Source organism: Leguminivora glycinivorella, chromosome 15 (assembly GCF_023078275.1).
Source record: "Leguminivora glycinivorella isolate SPB_JAAS2020 chromosome 15, LegGlyc_1.1, whole genome shotgun sequence".
NCBI classification, from domain to species: domain Eukaryota; kingdom Metazoa; phylum Arthropoda; class Insecta; order Lepidoptera; family Tortricidae; genus Leguminivora; species Leguminivora glycinivorella.
This window is the reverse complement of record NC_062985.1, coordinates 3,758,780-3,775,132: the sequence shown is the minus strand read 5'-3', so window position 1 is coordinate 3,775,132 and position 16,353 is coordinate 3,758,780. Positions and strand designations below refer to the sequence as shown.

The 16,353-nt window shown below is 41.4% G+C and overlaps 1 protein-coding gene across 1 annotated transcript in view; it reads left to right on the top strand.

The window, feature by feature from the left end:
- Nucleotides 1-16,353, top strand: part of LOC125234170 (dynein heavy chain, cytoplasmic) — a 108,132-nt gene that overhangs the window by 47,254 nt on the left and 44,525 nt on the right. The window contains exons 33-43 of the mRNA XM_048140374.1: nucleotides 709-874; nucleotides 1,459-1,644; nucleotides 4,527-4,709; nucleotides 7,078-7,200; nucleotides 7,631-7,790; nucleotides 8,266-8,399; nucleotides 9,287-9,410; nucleotides 10,709-10,949; nucleotides 11,461-11,575; nucleotides 12,753-12,948; nucleotides 13,581-13,669. Of these exons, the coding sequence (XP_047996331.1) occupies nucleotides 709-874; nucleotides 1,459-1,644; nucleotides 4,527-4,709; nucleotides 7,078-7,200; nucleotides 7,631-7,790; nucleotides 8,266-8,399; nucleotides 9,287-9,410; nucleotides 10,709-10,949; nucleotides 11,461-11,575; nucleotides 12,753-12,948; nucleotides 13,581-13,669 (1,717 nt within the window). The remainder of the gene's footprint in view (nucleotides 1-708; nucleotides 875-1,458; nucleotides 1,645-4,526; nucleotides 4,710-7,077; nucleotides 7,201-7,630; nucleotides 7,791-8,265; nucleotides 8,400-9,286; nucleotides 9,411-10,708; nucleotides 10,950-11,460; nucleotides 11,576-12,752; nucleotides 12,949-13,580; nucleotides 13,670-16,353) is intronic.

The window sequence follows — 16,353 nt, the reverse complement described above, 5'->3', positions numbered from 1 at the left end:
CAATTTTCGGCTTCGCCTCAAATTGTTACCCACGCCACTCACCTTTTTTGACCTCTTTTAACCACCAGTTGCATAAAATACTATAACATACTCGTAAGTTCTAGTGTTATTTCGCTGCGATTTTCTGTAAGTTGGCGGTACGAAAACGGCCGGTCAGCTCTTGGGTAGTACGAGCGAGACAGCACATATGTCACTCCATTACTGTACGTCGTTTGCTCAGTTTGTCTCTCGCTCTCTCGGTGTACTAATGTATTAAATATACTAAAAGAGAGAACTAGTACACCTCGAGATCGTTCTAGTTGATAGCGATCTTTTTAGTGTACGAGCAGGCACAAAGTCTACTCTACAGACCTAGAATAACATCCGCTGTGCTGTGCCCGCCTACACAAAGCAATATCGTCACTACATTGAAAAAAAAAAAACTTGTATCTTCTTTTGTCAATGAAAAGAAAATTGTAGTAAGTATGTATGGAATGCATATAGACTTACTGCGTTTTAAGTTTGAGGAGCAGCGTGAGATACGAGATTTTTTCAAAGTAGTGACGATATGTCTATCACGGTACCAATGCCTCTCTTATGGACGTAGTATAAATACTTGTGGATTATCTATATATGTTTGTCAACAATTGTTTGGAGTGTTTAGCAATGTATTTAATTCATATCCAGTTCTAATATTTCCTATGTTTACAAAAAATATTCTTAAACCAGATTCTATTTCGTGGGAGACGAGGACTTGCTGGAAATCATCGGCAACAGCAAGAACATCGCTCGCCTGCAGAAGCACTTCAAGAAGATGTTCGCTGGCGTCGCCGCCATTATTCTTAACGAGGATAACACGGTCATCAATGGTATCGCGTCCCGAGAGGGAGAAGAGGTCAGTCAAAGTATCAGCCACCTATATTATAAGCGTCAATTGTTTTTACTTTTTAAATAAGGGTCTTAATAAGCCGACGGATTGCCTGATGGTAAGCGATACCGCCGTCAAATGACACCCGCCACCCCAGAGTGTTACTGTTGCTGGCATTCAAGAAGGGAGTACGCTCTTTTCTGACTGGTGTTAAGGTCGTATCGATCCGGAAATACCGCAACCGACAGTTCATTCCACAGATTATGGACCCTGTGTATTACTTTCTCTTGAAAATGTGCAAGAAAACGTAAAAACATGCGATGATCCTGAAGAACAGACCAGCAGGTGTTTTGTTCATCTAAATCAAGAGTCTTCAAACCCGGGTCCGTAAAAATGGATAGTGATTCGCGCGTGGATTCTGAGGATCAATATAGCCTTGAGTTAAAAAGTTTGAAGACCCCTGATCTAAGTAGTTCTCATTTGATTATTTGACAGGAGACAAGTTTAGAATTTCAGTTTGGTTCTAATAAATCTTTCATTCATGCCTACATGAACTGTTGTTTAGATTTTGCATAAAACCTTACCTATTTTGACATTTCATTCGTTTTCAGGTGTACTTCCTATCGCCAGTCTCCACAATTGAGAACCCGAAGATCAACTCCTGGCTATCCATGGTGGAGCGAGAGATGCGCGTGACCCTGGCTTGCAGGCTCAAGGACGCCGTCGGAGACGTCAAGCAGTTCAAAGATGGGAATGTCGACCCGCAGAAGTTTATTGATTGGTGCGATAAATATCAGGTACGTTTTGAGAATTTGAAGTTCGGTCGTGAATTGCTATCCTGTTTTGTGTATGTATACGGTAAAAAAATGTAAAGTGTTTCTAAGAAAATAATAATAATTGAAAATTGTCACGCATAAGGAATAAATTATTTCATTTCTGAAATAGAACCTTCCTCTAAACAACGATTGTGAGATCTTATCTAGAGATTGGGGTATTTTTCTAGGTAAGTTTTAGTTTGTTATTTAGTTTTATTTATAGTTTTAATTTTATTTATAGGTTTAATTTTAGTTTTCATGTTATTGTTTTAGTTCAGACCCCGCCGGCGATGGCGGGACGACTTGGATTGCTTCCTTAACAACTGGCCCGAAACTGCCCGAGATCGGGAAGATTGGAAAAAGAGGGGGGAGGCCTTTGCCCAGCAGTGGGACATAACAGGCTCCTAATAATAATAATAATAAGATAGATTCGGTGCCTCATTCATGGCTGAGAAGGGTATTGGAGCTGTATAAACTTGATGCAGCTTTAATATCCTTCCTGGCTGCATGTATGAGGCAGTGGACCACAGTCCTTCGTCAACCAGGAGGCAGGGATGGCCCCCCTGGCCCGCAGGACTTCATAAGGATTGAGCGAGGAATATTCCAGGGTGACAGTTTGAGTCCATTATGGTTCTGCCTAGCTCTGAATCCCCTCAGCACGCTGCTGAAGGATTCTGGGCTAGGTTGCCGGCTTCGGAAAGAGGGTGAAGTCATCTCTCACCTTCTGTACATGGACGATCTCAAACTATTTGCACCGAACACCCAAGACCTGATGGTGCTATTGAAAACCACAGAAGTTTTCAGTACCGCCATCAGAATGGAGTTTGGTGTCGATAAGTGTGCGGTCATGCATGTACAGCGGGGGAGGTTGTAAATTCAGAAAATTTACAACTTTCTGAGACGATGTCGTTCAGATCTATCTCTGAATCAGAAACCTATAAGTACCTTGGTATGTCACAGTCGTTGGGTATTGAGGATGTTGGCATTAGACGGTCGGTGAAGGAGCGCTTTTTCAGTCGGCTGACAAAAGTCCTTAACAGTCTTTTGTCAGGAGGCAACAAAGTGCGCGCCTTTAACGCCTGGGTAATGCCTCTACTCACATACTCCTTTGGCATACTACGGTGGACCCAGACTGAGCTGGACGCCCTGGATCGGAGGGTCCGTTCACTGCTTACCACACATCGTATGTTACACCCGCGCTCGTCTGTTATGAGATTGTACATCCCACGGAAGTGCGGAGGTCGAGGCTTCCTAAACGCCAAAGATCTCCACAACCGTGAGGTGTACAATCTCAGGAATTACTTCCTTAACAACGAGTGCGGGATGCATCGTGATGTGGTGGCAGTGGACGGAAACCTCACGCCGCTCTCCTTGGCGAAAGAGAACTGGCGCAAACCTGTGGTACTAAATACTGCGGACCGCAAGGCGGTATGGGAGAGCAAGCAGCTACACGGGCGGTTCTACAAGGCCCTCACGGGACCCGATGTAGATCTGCTCGCATCGGTGAACTGGTTACGATTCGGGGACCTCTTCGGAGAAACCGAGGGTTTTGCCTGTGCAATTGCGGACGAAGTTATGATGACGAACAACTACCGGAAATATATCCTGAAGGACGGTACGGTCGACATTTGTCGGGCATGCCGCCGTCCCGGAGAGTCACTCAGGCATATTATTTCCGGTTGTTCTCATCTTGCTAACGGCGAGTACTTGCACAGACATAATCTCGTAGCCAGGATTATTCACCAGCAACTTGCTCTTCAATACGGCCTTGTGGACCGCGAAGTACCGTACTACAAGTACTTACCTGCGCCAGTTCTCGAAAATGGTCGTGCCACGCTCTATTGGGATCGATCTATTATCACTGACAGGACTATTGTAGCCAATAAGCCTGACATTGTGATAATAGATCGACTGCAACGCCGGGCAGTGCTCGTTGACATCACCATCCCCCATGATGAGAATCTCGTGAAAGCCGAGAAGGACAAGTCCAGTAAGTACCTAGACTTGGCTCACGAGATAACCGCCATGTGGGATGTTGAATCAACGATCATTGTTCCGATAGTCGTTTCAGCGAACGGTCTCATAGCGAAGAGTCTCGACCAACATCTTAAGAGACTCTCGCTAGGTGGCTGGATCAAGGGCCAGATGCAGAAGGCGGTGATCTTGGACACAGCGCGGATAGTCCGACGGTTCCTCTCTCTGCAGCCCTAACCACCGGCAGCTTGGGCCCTGCCCCGCTGCTGGCGGCACCCTAGGTTAGGTTTTTTATAATGTGTTTATATGTGTTTTATATTGTTTTGTAAGTGGTTTTGTATTTTACTTTTATATTCATATTATAAACAGCCTAGCCTAAGATTTGAAAGAAATAAAGAAAATAATAATAATAATGTTTTAGTTCTTACTAGTTTAAATAAATCTGGAGATCTTGAATTCTCTGGAACAATATGTTCCCGGACTTCTTTAGAGTCTCAACTCTTATCTATTTCCTTCGCCTCGCAAGTGGCCTAGCCTCGGTTGACGCAGCATGCGTGTTTCCACTGGCAAAGCCAACTGCACGTCTAGATTGGCCGTTTGCCGCCGGAAGGCGTTGCTCGCTCTGTATGTGTGTGGATCCGCTTATTTACGGTGATACCACATTATCACTACATAGTATAAAACAAAGTCGCTTTCTCTGTCCCTATGTCCCTATGTATGCTTAAATCTTTAAAACTACGCAACGGATTTTGATGCGGTTTTTTTAATAGATAGAGTGATTCTAGAGGAAGGTTTACATGTAGGTAAACGTGCGAAGCCGGGGCGGGTCGCTAGTGCCTAATAAAACTCTGACTTACAAAAATATACTACAAAATAATGTTATCTTTCAGGCCCAAATCGTAGTCCTAGCCGCGCAGATCCTCTGGTCCGAAGACGTGGACGCGGCCCTATCCGCAGGCGGCGGCGAAGGCCTCAAGAAAGTCCTCACTCATGTGGAGAACATGCTCAACATCCTCGCGGACTCCGTGCTGCAGGAGCAACCTCCGCTCAGGAGGAGGAAGCTGGAACACTTGGTGAGTTTTTATCAATCATTTATTCGTTCATGTCACGAATTTGCATATATAAACTAAGACTAAGCGAAAAAAATAATAGCTAGCTTATGTCTAAAAAACCGGCCAAGAGCGTGTCGGGCCACGCTCAGTGTAGGGTTCCGTAGTTTTCCGTATTTTTCTCAAAAACTACTGAACCTATCAAGTTCAAAACAATTTTCCTAGAAAGTCTTTATAAAGTTCTACTTTTGTGATTTTTTTCATATTTTTTAAACATATGGTTCAAAAGTTAGAGGGGGGGACGCACTTTTTTAGGGTTCCGTAGTCAACTAGGAACCCTTATAGTTTCGCCATGTCTGTCTGTCCGTCCGTCCGTCCGTCCGTCCGTCCGTCCGTCCGTCCGTCCGTCCGTCCGTCCGTCCGCGGATAATCTCAGTAACTGTAAGCACTAGAAAGCTGAAATTTGGTACCAATATGTATATCAATCACGCCAACAAAGTGCAAAAATAAAAAATGGAAAAAAATGTTTTATTAGGGTAGCCCCCCTACATGTAAAGTGGGGGCTGATTTTTTTTTCATTCCAACCCTAACGTGTGATATATTGTTGGATAGGTATTTAAAAATGAATAAGGGTTTACTAAGATCGTTTTTTGATAATACTAATATTTTCGAAAATAATCGCTCCTAAAGGAAAAAAAAGTGCGCCCCCCCCCCTCTAACTTTTGAACCATATGTTTAAAAAATATGAAAAAAATCACAAAAGTAGAACTTTATAAAGGCTTTCTAGGAAAATTGTTTTGAACTTGATAGGTTCAGTAGTTTTTGAGAAAAATACGAAAAACTACGGAACCCTACACTGAGCGTGGCCCGACACGCTCTTGGCCGGTTTTTTTCCTTTAGGAGCGATTATTTCCGAAAATATTAATATTATCAAAAAATGATCTTAGTAAACCCTTATTCATTTTTAAATACCTATCCAACAATATATCACACGTTGGGGTTGGAATGAAAAAAAAAAAATCAGCCCCCACTTTACATGTAGGGGGAGTACCCTAATAAAACATTTTTTTCCATTTTTTAGGGTTCCGTACCTCAAAAGGAAAAAACGGAACCCTTATAGGATCACTTTGTTGTCCGTCTGTCCGTCCGTCCGTCCGTCTGTCAAGACCCTTTTTCTCAGGAACGCGTGGAGGTATGAAGCTGAAATTTATATCAATTACTCAGGTCTACTGTCCCTTGAAGCTGTGAAAAAATAAAACTTCTAAGCCAACGCAATCAAAAGATACAGCCGTTTATGCCGCAAATTTTCGACACTTGCAAGGGAATCAAAACCTACAGGGTGCTTCCCGTGAACTCAGAATCTTGAAATTTGGTACGAAGCAACGTCTTATAGCATAGATAAAGGAAAAATTACGAAAACCATAAATTTTTAGTTACATCACATAATATATATTTTTTTAATAATTTTAACCTTACTACCCATTTCCTCATAAACGCGTAGAGGTATTAAATTGAAATTCATACCAAATACTCAGGTCTATAATACCTTTAAGCTGTAACAAAATCAAACTTCTATGTCAACGCAATCAAAAGAAACAGCAATTTAAGCTGCATATTTTGAAACTCGCAAGTACTCGCAAGGGAATCAAAACCTAAAGGGTACTTCCAGTCGACCTAGAATCTTGAAATTTGGCATGAAGCAACGTTTTATAGCACACATAAAGGAAAAATTCCGAAAACCTTAAATTTTTAGTTACATTACAAAATATTCTTAAATTTATGCTCCTCCATCTTTCCCCATTGTAATGTTATGAATTTCATTTTGCAATAAAAATACCATAGTTATGACTCGATTGTCGTAATGAACGAACTTTGTAAACCTTGCAGGTTTGTACGGAACCCTCGGTGCGCGAGTCCGACTCGCACTTGGCCGGTTTTTTATTTTTGCACTTTGTTGGCATGATTGATATACATATTGGTACCAAATTTCAGCTTTCTAGTGCTAACGGTTACTGAGATTATCCGCAGACGGACGGACGGACGGACGGACGGACGGACGGACAGACAGACATGGCGAAACTATAAGGGTTCCTAGTTGACTACGGAACCCTAAAAAGGTCCTTGAGGCATTGTACAATTCTTTGCTGTATCGCAAATCGCAATGCTGGTTGCGTGAGGAAGTCGCCAGCTCTTCGGTCACCAGTTACGTTAATCAGACGCTTCGCGATTTCTGCGAAAAACTTGTTTGCGCTGGGATCAACAGCGAGTCAGTTGGTCTTGCGGCTACTGTCCATTATAAAACGGTAACCTCGACAAAGATCACGCTGACGAGCCATGCATGAAAGGCGTGTCGTTTAAAGACCTATTATTAATACTGTTATTTTCGTTGTAGATCAACGAGTTCGTCCACAAGCGAACCGTGACGCGTCGCCTGATCGCCTCGGATGTGAACAGCGCGCGCTCCTTCGAGTGGCTTTGCGAGATGCGCTTCTACTTCGACCCTAGGAACAACGATGTAAGTCCAGACACAGACGAAACCTCGGAGCTCATTCCACAGCCGGAGCGTTCGCGGGAGGAAATTCCTCTGAAACCGCACGGTGCGCGACCATTTAGGTTGTAAGGTGTGTGGATGAGCGCCTTGTCGATGGCGAGCGGTGCGTTGATGAAAAGTGGTCGTTGGCATCATGTCAAACAGTTCTTTATAACACAACCCATTGTACAGGCGATAGAACACACACAAGGAAGCGAAGTCTCTCCTTAGACTTAAGGGTTCAATACCGCCTGTGAGTTTGGGATCGTCGACATTTCGTACAGTTACGACTTTATACCGATACAGGTGTCACTCGTACAATCAAAGTTTCGTTTATTCCATTTGTGCCAGCACTGCCAGCTTTCGTGAAATGACCTGTACTGTCTTTAATTGATTTCCGTTTCGATTTACTTAGGTCCTTCAACAACTCACCATCCACATGGCGAACGCTAAATTCCTGTACGGTTTCGAGTACCTCGGCGTCCAAGACCGGCTGGTGCAGACCCCGCTGACAGACCGCTGCTATCTGACCATGACACAAGCTTTGGAAGCCCGTCTCGGAGGCTCGCCATTCGGTAAGATATAAATTAAATACCAAACTGAACAGGGACAGTATAGGTTTACTAAGGTCCACATTTGGGAATCTAAGGCCGAGATGAGACCAGAGTGGTCTTAAAGCTGGGGTAGACAAGTATGACGAGGATTGGTTAGAAAAGCCTCAGGCAGAAAAAACTACGCGCTGCCAGAGCCCAGGTAAAAGATGCCGCTCTGGTATAGGTCTCCTTAGCCACCGAAGACGTTGCAATCAACTTCCACACGACACATTACGACGACTTAGCCGCTGCAACAATCATCTGCAATAAATGACGTGGCCAATAAGGCCCTGTAACAACTGACGATCGATGGCAAACGCTAAATTCCTTTCCTGTACGGTTTCTAGTACAAACTCTTATAATCCCAGAAATTCTCCACAAGAAAAACTACATAAATATGATGTGATATTTTTGAGACATGTGTTTTAGCTTTCTACAATTCGTGTTATGTTCTCAGGGCCGGCCGGTACCGGCAAGACTGAATCCGTGAAGGCTCTCGGTAACCAGCTGGGTCGCTTCGTGCTGGTATTCAATTGCGACGAGACATTCGACTTCCAGGCTATGGGCCGTATCTTCGTCGGTCTGTGCCAGGTAAAGGATTTTTAATGGTTTCTCTACGAGTTAAATGGGCGCCCAACGTGGGACTTACCGTTTAGGTACTTACTTAGGGTGGTTACATAATACACATAAGGAATCCATGGTTTCAAATAATACTAATTTAAAATATTTATAATGTTGACATCTGTGTTTCTTTTTTCCAAAACAGAATAAGGGTATGACGAATTCACTGGTCGATCGCGTTTATAAAGCGCTACGCAAAAATTACTATGCAAAGTACCAGCGCGTACGTTGAATCAAGATACACCTAAGGGTTCCTTTTGTACCTTTTTGGTAAGGGACCTTAAAAATTACAAATGCTACAAAGAGTAGCGTGATCACAATACGTATTTTTTCATCACACCCGCACTTTAAATGTGCTATTGCATGCAGGCGGAGCGTGAGTTATAGAAAAATCGGTCTCCCAAGGGAATAATGAAATTTCTTGTACCGTACTTAACTTTTTTTACATTTATTTACATATTTTTTACATTGCGAGTGTAATAAAAAACATTGTGTGTAACTCGGGGAGTATGAATATTAGTAACTCGAGTCTCTAATCGCTCCGGCAAGCCGTTGCGATTTAACTTACTCTCGTTAGTAATATTCAACTTCCTCCCCTTGTTACACAATGTACTATTGTCATGATTGATGTTTTCTATCCGCGATTGTCATTTATCTATACTTCCATACTGATATTATAAATGGGAAAGTGTGTGTGTCTGTTTGTTTGTCCGTCTTTCACGGACGGAGCGACGTATAGACGTGATTTTTTAAGTGGAGATAGTTGAAGGGATAGAGAGTGACATAGGCTACTTTTTGTCTCTTTCTAACGCGAGCGAAGCCGCGGGTAAAAGCTAAATGTCATAAATGTTAAATAGGTTGGCGCATGGGGTTGCTTCGACGAGTTCAATCGTCTTGAGGAGAGAATGTTGTCAGCCGTATCACAGCAGGTGCAGACCATCCAGGAGGCACTCAAGAGCCATCAGGAGGGGGACAATACTGGTGAGTTACAATTCTATTCGTTTTGACCTTTTTTTTAATACTTAATCGGTGGCTAACAAGCATACGGTCCGCCTGATGGAAGGCGGTCACCGTAACCTATTTACGCCTGCAACTCGAAGAGTGTCACATGCGCGTTGCCACCCCATTAGAAACTTGTACACTCCCTTTTTCTATGTTACGTATAAGTACACAGCAAAAAGGAGTGTACAAGTTCCAAGGAGGATTCGGGTTGTCGACTACTCAAAGGACAATAGGCGGAACAAATTAGTTCCGTAAGTCCTCCCGTCGTCGGCACACCGCACCCATGTTGAGCTCTGGCAGCTGTACTCATCGGCAAAAACACAACACTATGAGTACGGTCTAGTGCTATTTGGCTTTGGCTTCTGTAAGGCGGAGGTACTTTCCCAGTTGGGCTCTGTTCTAGATTCGAGCGAGACGATATCCGCTGTGCTGTGCCCTACCACACAAAGCGGAATATCATTCGGTATGCCCTACCTCCTACAACGTCACTTTGACGATTACTTGACCTGTTTCCAAACCAACCAGATTTTTAGTCGTGAACCTGAAGAAACCTCGTATTTGCCCAGCTATTTGTATGCATGCGGCAGACGTGACCAGCCCATTCCCACATCAGCCTGTCGGTCTTCTCCCCTACGTAGGCGTCTTTTGGAGCGCAGTGTAGTGTTTCTGATGCGGTCCAATCTTGTGACACTTAGGTCCACTTGCACCAATCACTTAACTCAGGGTTAGTGGGTTGTCAACTGTCAAATTCCATATAAAATAGTGGTTTGACCCTCCATTTTCGTTGGTGCAAGTCGCCCTTAAGAAGTGTAGTGTTTCTCATGCGGTCCAATCTTGTTACACCTAAGATGCTGCGCTCCATTTTTCGCAAACCTTCAATTTGGACTTCGGTGACTGACCATGTCAACGAGTTGCATATGTAGTGCATAATAGTTTTGCATCGTATTTCAACGTCAGTACTTCTTATATTGAAACTGACTGAAATAGCTTGACACGTTCGTGAGTTTTCGTGAAAATACGAAGAAAAAACATCTGTATGCTTTTTTTTTATGCTACGTCGGTGGCAAACAAGCATACGGTACGCCTGATGGAAAGCGGTCACCGCAACCTATGGACGCTTGCAACTCAAGAAGTGTCACATGCGCGTTGCTAACCCGTTAGAAACTTGTACACTCCCTTTTGCTGTGTTAAACTATGTTACTTACTTTTTAAAATAATAGTATGTTCCCTTATATCACTATAAAAACTGCAACCTTAACTATGTGTTACAATTTCAGCTAAATCCATAACCGTAGAGCTGGTAGGCAAGCAAGTGCGCGTCAGCCAAGACATGGCCATATTCATCACAATGAATCCCGGTTACGCTGGCCGCTCCAACCTGCCCGACAACTTGAAGAAACTCTTCCGCAGCTTGGCTATGACCACACCTGATCGGCAGCTGATCGCTGAAGTCATGTTGTTTAGCCAGGGCTTCAGGACTGCGGAGAAGTTGGCTTGCAAGATTGTGCCGTTCTTCAAGTAAGTTCTAGACATACATATTTGAATAGGCTAGTCTCCTATACTTAAAATATTTTATGCAGTGCACGAAATAAAGCACCACATAATTAGAATAAAAATGTGGACAGTAGTTATGTTTAAACATTATTTCTATTTAATAAGTCAAAGAGAATGATATAAAGTAAATTAATTGACCGTGACGTCACTCCTCAGTATTTCATAGTAATTCCATATTAGCAAGTCGTTATGACAGTTCTTAAAAAGAAGCTGATTTGACTAGTAGGAAACTAGCCTATTATTTAACACACAATACTGACAAAAAGGAAAGTGTGTACCTATAATATTTTGTGTCTCTCCGTTTATAACGGATACTAGCAACCTGCAACAAATTGTGGTAACAACCTCAATTTCTGAAGAATCCCTATAGATAGATTTCGAGTTTATCGCGAACATGAATAGACAGACGCGAATATACATATTTATTTGTACAAAACACTCAGCAAAAATGACTATTGTATGAATATTTCTCCAGACTCTGCGACGAACAACTGTCGAACCAGTCTCACTACGACTTCGGTCTTCGTGCCCTCAAGTCTGTGCTCGTATCTGCTGGTAACGTCAAGCGCGACCGCATCCAGAAAATCAAGGTAAATTCTAGTTGAAATCATTTTTACAACAGTCAATACAGTCATTTTAAAAGCGGGACAAAAACAGACGAGAAATTGTGGGTATTTTCGCGAAAAAAGATTCAAAAACTTTTTTTCTAAAATAGGTAAATTTAATGTTTTTCCTACTCAGAATTACGAGCCCTTTTGATCCTACTAGGCGGGAAAAAGCGTCCCAAATTTATTTTTTCCACTTAATTACCATTTTTCGAACACAAAGTGTTACAAAGTGGAAAGTATGCAAAATAATAGAACATTTTGGGACCATTTTTATCCTAGATCGAAAGGGCTCGTGATTCTGGGTAGAAAAAACATAAAACTTACCTACCTTAGAAAAAAAAAATTGGTGATTGTTCTCGCGAAAATGCCCTTGTATGATATATTGCAACTGCGTCCACTATCAAGGCAGATTGACAGATTGCTTTCTCAGTTGAGTCTCACTTAGTCTCAAAATAGGTGCTCCTTCTAATTTTATGCTGATTTCCTATTTCCCTAACTCACGGAACCTAATTGACAACGTTTCAAAATTTTCAATGTCCCTAAATCAAAAACCATTTCGAGATATACGCTTGTAGATCACATAAATCATTTTTTTAATTTTTTTTTTCCACATTTTTAGTATAAAAAATCTTAAAAATAGTTTAAAGGGGAAGTGACGTCAAATAGCTGATTTAGAGCTGCCACTATATCAAAAAAATCTTCCAGTTGGGATGTCGCTTGAGTTTGACAGTGAAACTTGTCACAGTTCGTAGCAAAGATATTAAAAAATTCATGGCTTAGTCTATGATTCGTAGTCATTCACTAGTGGTTGACAGTGACACTTGACAGTCAGACATATCGGACTGTTTGAGCTGACTGTTAAAACTTAAAAAAAAAATGATTTTGTCGTTTTCTTAGGTGTATGAAACAACACATGTGACGTCATGAAGCTGTGTCTTGACGTTTGTAACTTACGCTCTTTCTGCTCGAAGTAGTAATAAGAAGGGATTTTCTCATTAAAATAGCAGTTTTTGGGAGAATAAAAAAATACGTGTATCTTTTAGTATTGAGTTCTTTCAAACCAAACAATAAAAAGTAGTACTCAAAAATATGAAATGTTGTCAATTACATTAAAGCGAAGCATTACAAGAATCATTTTAACTCCTTATTCTATTCGCAGGAGAACCTAATCGAGCGTGGCACTGAAGTTCCCGACGAGGCATCCATCGCCGAGTCTTTGCCCGAACAGGATATCCTCATACAATCTGTCTGCGAGACCATGGTGCCTAAGCTGGTCGCAGAAGACATCCCGCTACTGTTCTCGCTTCTCAACGATGTCTTCCCTAATGTTGGGTACACCAGGGCTGAGATGACTGGTTAGTGGGTTTTCTATTTATTTATTTAGAATCTTCGGTTGGGTCATTTATAATTAATATTTAAAAAAGTACAAAAGTAAAGTATAATATCCAGTTTGTCTGCGAGACCATTGTGCCCAAGCTGGTTGCCAAAGACATACCGCTCCTCTTCTCTCTGTTTAGCTATGTGTTTCCGAATGTTGGATATACCAGGGCTGAAATGACTGGTTAGTGGTTATTACTAATAGAAGGTCGCCTAAAAAGTGGTTTTCTGAAAATACGTTCTATAGAAATTTAATTTCAGTACCAGAAATAATTCATTCCGTATAACAGCTTTCTGGGCAGAGAACAGAGCGCCTCTTTGACAGCTAAAAACGTAAACTGACACGCGTTGTTACAGCCCAATGGCAACATTCATGCTCTACTATTTGCTATACGTACGGCCCGTACGGGCCTACTGAAAAAGTCGAGCATAGTCCGACGTATGCACTGCAGAGTTGGGCGCGTACGTCGGTAGACGTACGCGGTTCAGAGCCAGGACCTAATGTTTACAATAACGCGCATATGATAGACGTGGCCTCAAAGGGTGCAAAATCTTATACCGTCATATATTTGAATATATTTTTTAATACATATGAATAATTTTATACTAGGTCTGAAGAACGAGATCCGTGCGGTTTGTGCCGAAGAGTTCCTAGTCTGTGGTGAAGGCGACGAGCAAGGCTCCACATGGATGGAAAAGGTACGTCACATTCTAATTAAATAACTATCAATGTGCCAATTACAGGAAGATTCTAAAACCTTGAAATTCTCGAAGGTTTGTTGAATATACAAAAGAATCAAAGTTTCCATGGGCCATCAGTATCGGCGGCCATCGCTTACCATCAGGCGACCCGTCTGCTCGTTTGCCTCCGGTCTCAAACAGTTAAATTAACTGTAGAGGAAATTTTGAAGATTTTCGACGTTTCGGAAACTTTCTGTTGGCACAGGAATAAATGCATCCCTGAAAACGGTGGTGAAATGCGGTGAATTTAATACATTTAACATATCATAATTATAACAAATCGAATACCATTTATGTCTCAAATCAATCATTGATCGTCAGTAGAGACAACTATGCTCATTTTAAATAGTTGATATATTCATTTGTTTTCTTAAAATAAGTATATCTGAAATTACATAACTTAAACATTCATACGCTACAACGGGTATTGCAAGAGACAGCATAAATAAGGATATTACCACTTAATCGGGTTAAACCATCTGTTTTAACTAGAAACCCGTGAGACTCAAACATACTTAAAATATTTTAAGTGGGTACTCACGTATTAATGTTGAGGTCGATATAACGCTCGACATGTTTCGATCCATTTTTGAGGATCTTTTTCAAAAAGAAACGACCCCTCTTTCACTCGTCGAATGCGCTCAAACCATCTGGTTTAATATACAGAAGTAACAGAGAGTATTTGTTGTCCTACTGACTATTATGAATGTGCATTTTTATCATTGGGTGTTTAAATTTAATAATATGATTTGATGAAACTAATTAATTGAAATTGCTTGGTTTCTAGTTGACATTTCTCATTCATTAAAGTGTTACACTACTCATTGTGTGTCGTTTACTGGGAACCAAGATTATCTCTTTATTCATAATCATACGCACCGTTTGACACATAAATGTTATTCATATTGTTTGCACTAAGATTAATTTATTGAATTTCATCATAACCGCAGGTGACGGTATCATTTGACATTGAATTAAAATAATAATACATTTGCTATTAACATTATTATTGAATGCGTTTAAAATATAACAATGAAACTGACATTCGCTTTATCATTAATATTTTTATTTATAATTTTGGACTGCGTTTTCTAATGAGACAATATTTGATAAGAAGAAGAGTAAGTTGACTTGTATCAAATTATGTACTATCTCTTTCTACCACTTCACACATTCTGCTGGATCTCTGTTTAGGGTCTCCCCAACCTACCGATGCGGAATCTGATTTCGCCGACCAAAAAATCGCCCGTTAGTATGAACAAGCGGGGGTACTATGCGATCAGTCTTCGTGTACGCATTTTCATACTAGCGAGCGACTTTTAGTCGGCTAGAGCGAATTCCGCGTCGGTAGGTTTGGGGAAACCCTAATACAGCCTCGGTTACTTCAGATGTCTCAGGAGCACCATTTTTCTTAGTAGGTATTTACTAGTTATATAATCAAAACTTGGCTTTAACAAACGAAACTGAGTTACAGTTACAGATCTAGTGCGAAAAGATTTGCTTTCGTATTGTTACGGAAACATACGAACGTGTCATGCTATTTCAGTCAGTCTCAGTACAAGATGTACTGACATTGAATGAACTAGCATGACAAATACGAACGTTTCCGGAAAAATGCGAAGGAAACCCTTTTCGCACTACATCTGTACAGCTGTACTTTCCATAGAGATACAATTTATTTTAATATTAGACACATACATCATTAGCAGAGATCGCACAGATTTGCGACATTCTTACTGACTTACGTCATCTTGATGACATTTAGTATGAGATGACGCACAAAAATGCGATCTCAGATCATTAGAAAGCGCAGTCGACCAATCATATGGTAGCCCGTGAGTGTATGCATATGCGTTTCCATGCTAACCGCTAACGGCACGTAGAGACGGCGCGAGACGTCGCGCGAGCATCACAGCACGTGGATCGAGAAGGTCAGTGTGTGCACGGATCTGTCTGTGTGTGTTGTAACTATGTCACTGGTCTTGTAGTGTTAGGTTTCGGTAGGACTGGTGTATTGGGGCTTGTCTTTACTATTCATTCTTCAATGAACAATTTATTCTTCTAAGGGTCTCCCTAAATCTATCGCTGCGTAATCGGCCTTCGCCAAAATCGCTGGTTACTATGAACAAGCGTAGATTAGGTTTGAGGAAACCGTAAATTAGAAAACAAAACATTAATTGAGAACGAGTTGCACATTAAACAGGTCAATTTCAAAGAGCTGGCACGAATAGAACGAATGCGTGAATGAAAATATCGTCACTACTTTAAAAAAAAACTTGTATCTTCGTCTGTCAATGAAAAGAAAATTGTAGTAAGTATGTATGGAATACATTATAGACTTACTGCGTTTTAACTTTGAGGAGCAGCGTGAGATAAGAGATTTTTTCAAAGTAGTGACGATATCTATGTTAGTAACTGATCAACCAATAAAATAGCGGCTCTTGACACGATTGCATAATCGCACACTATTGGTATTGGTGGATACAGGTGTTACTCAAACAATCCAAGTTTGTACGTTTCATTCGTGCCAGTTTTGGTAAAACTACCTGTAAGGCTGACAGTACACTATCATATGTTTATCATAGAAATATGATCATAAGTCTGTATGCCTCCCTTTTTCTCCAACGTGAAGAAAAAGGACG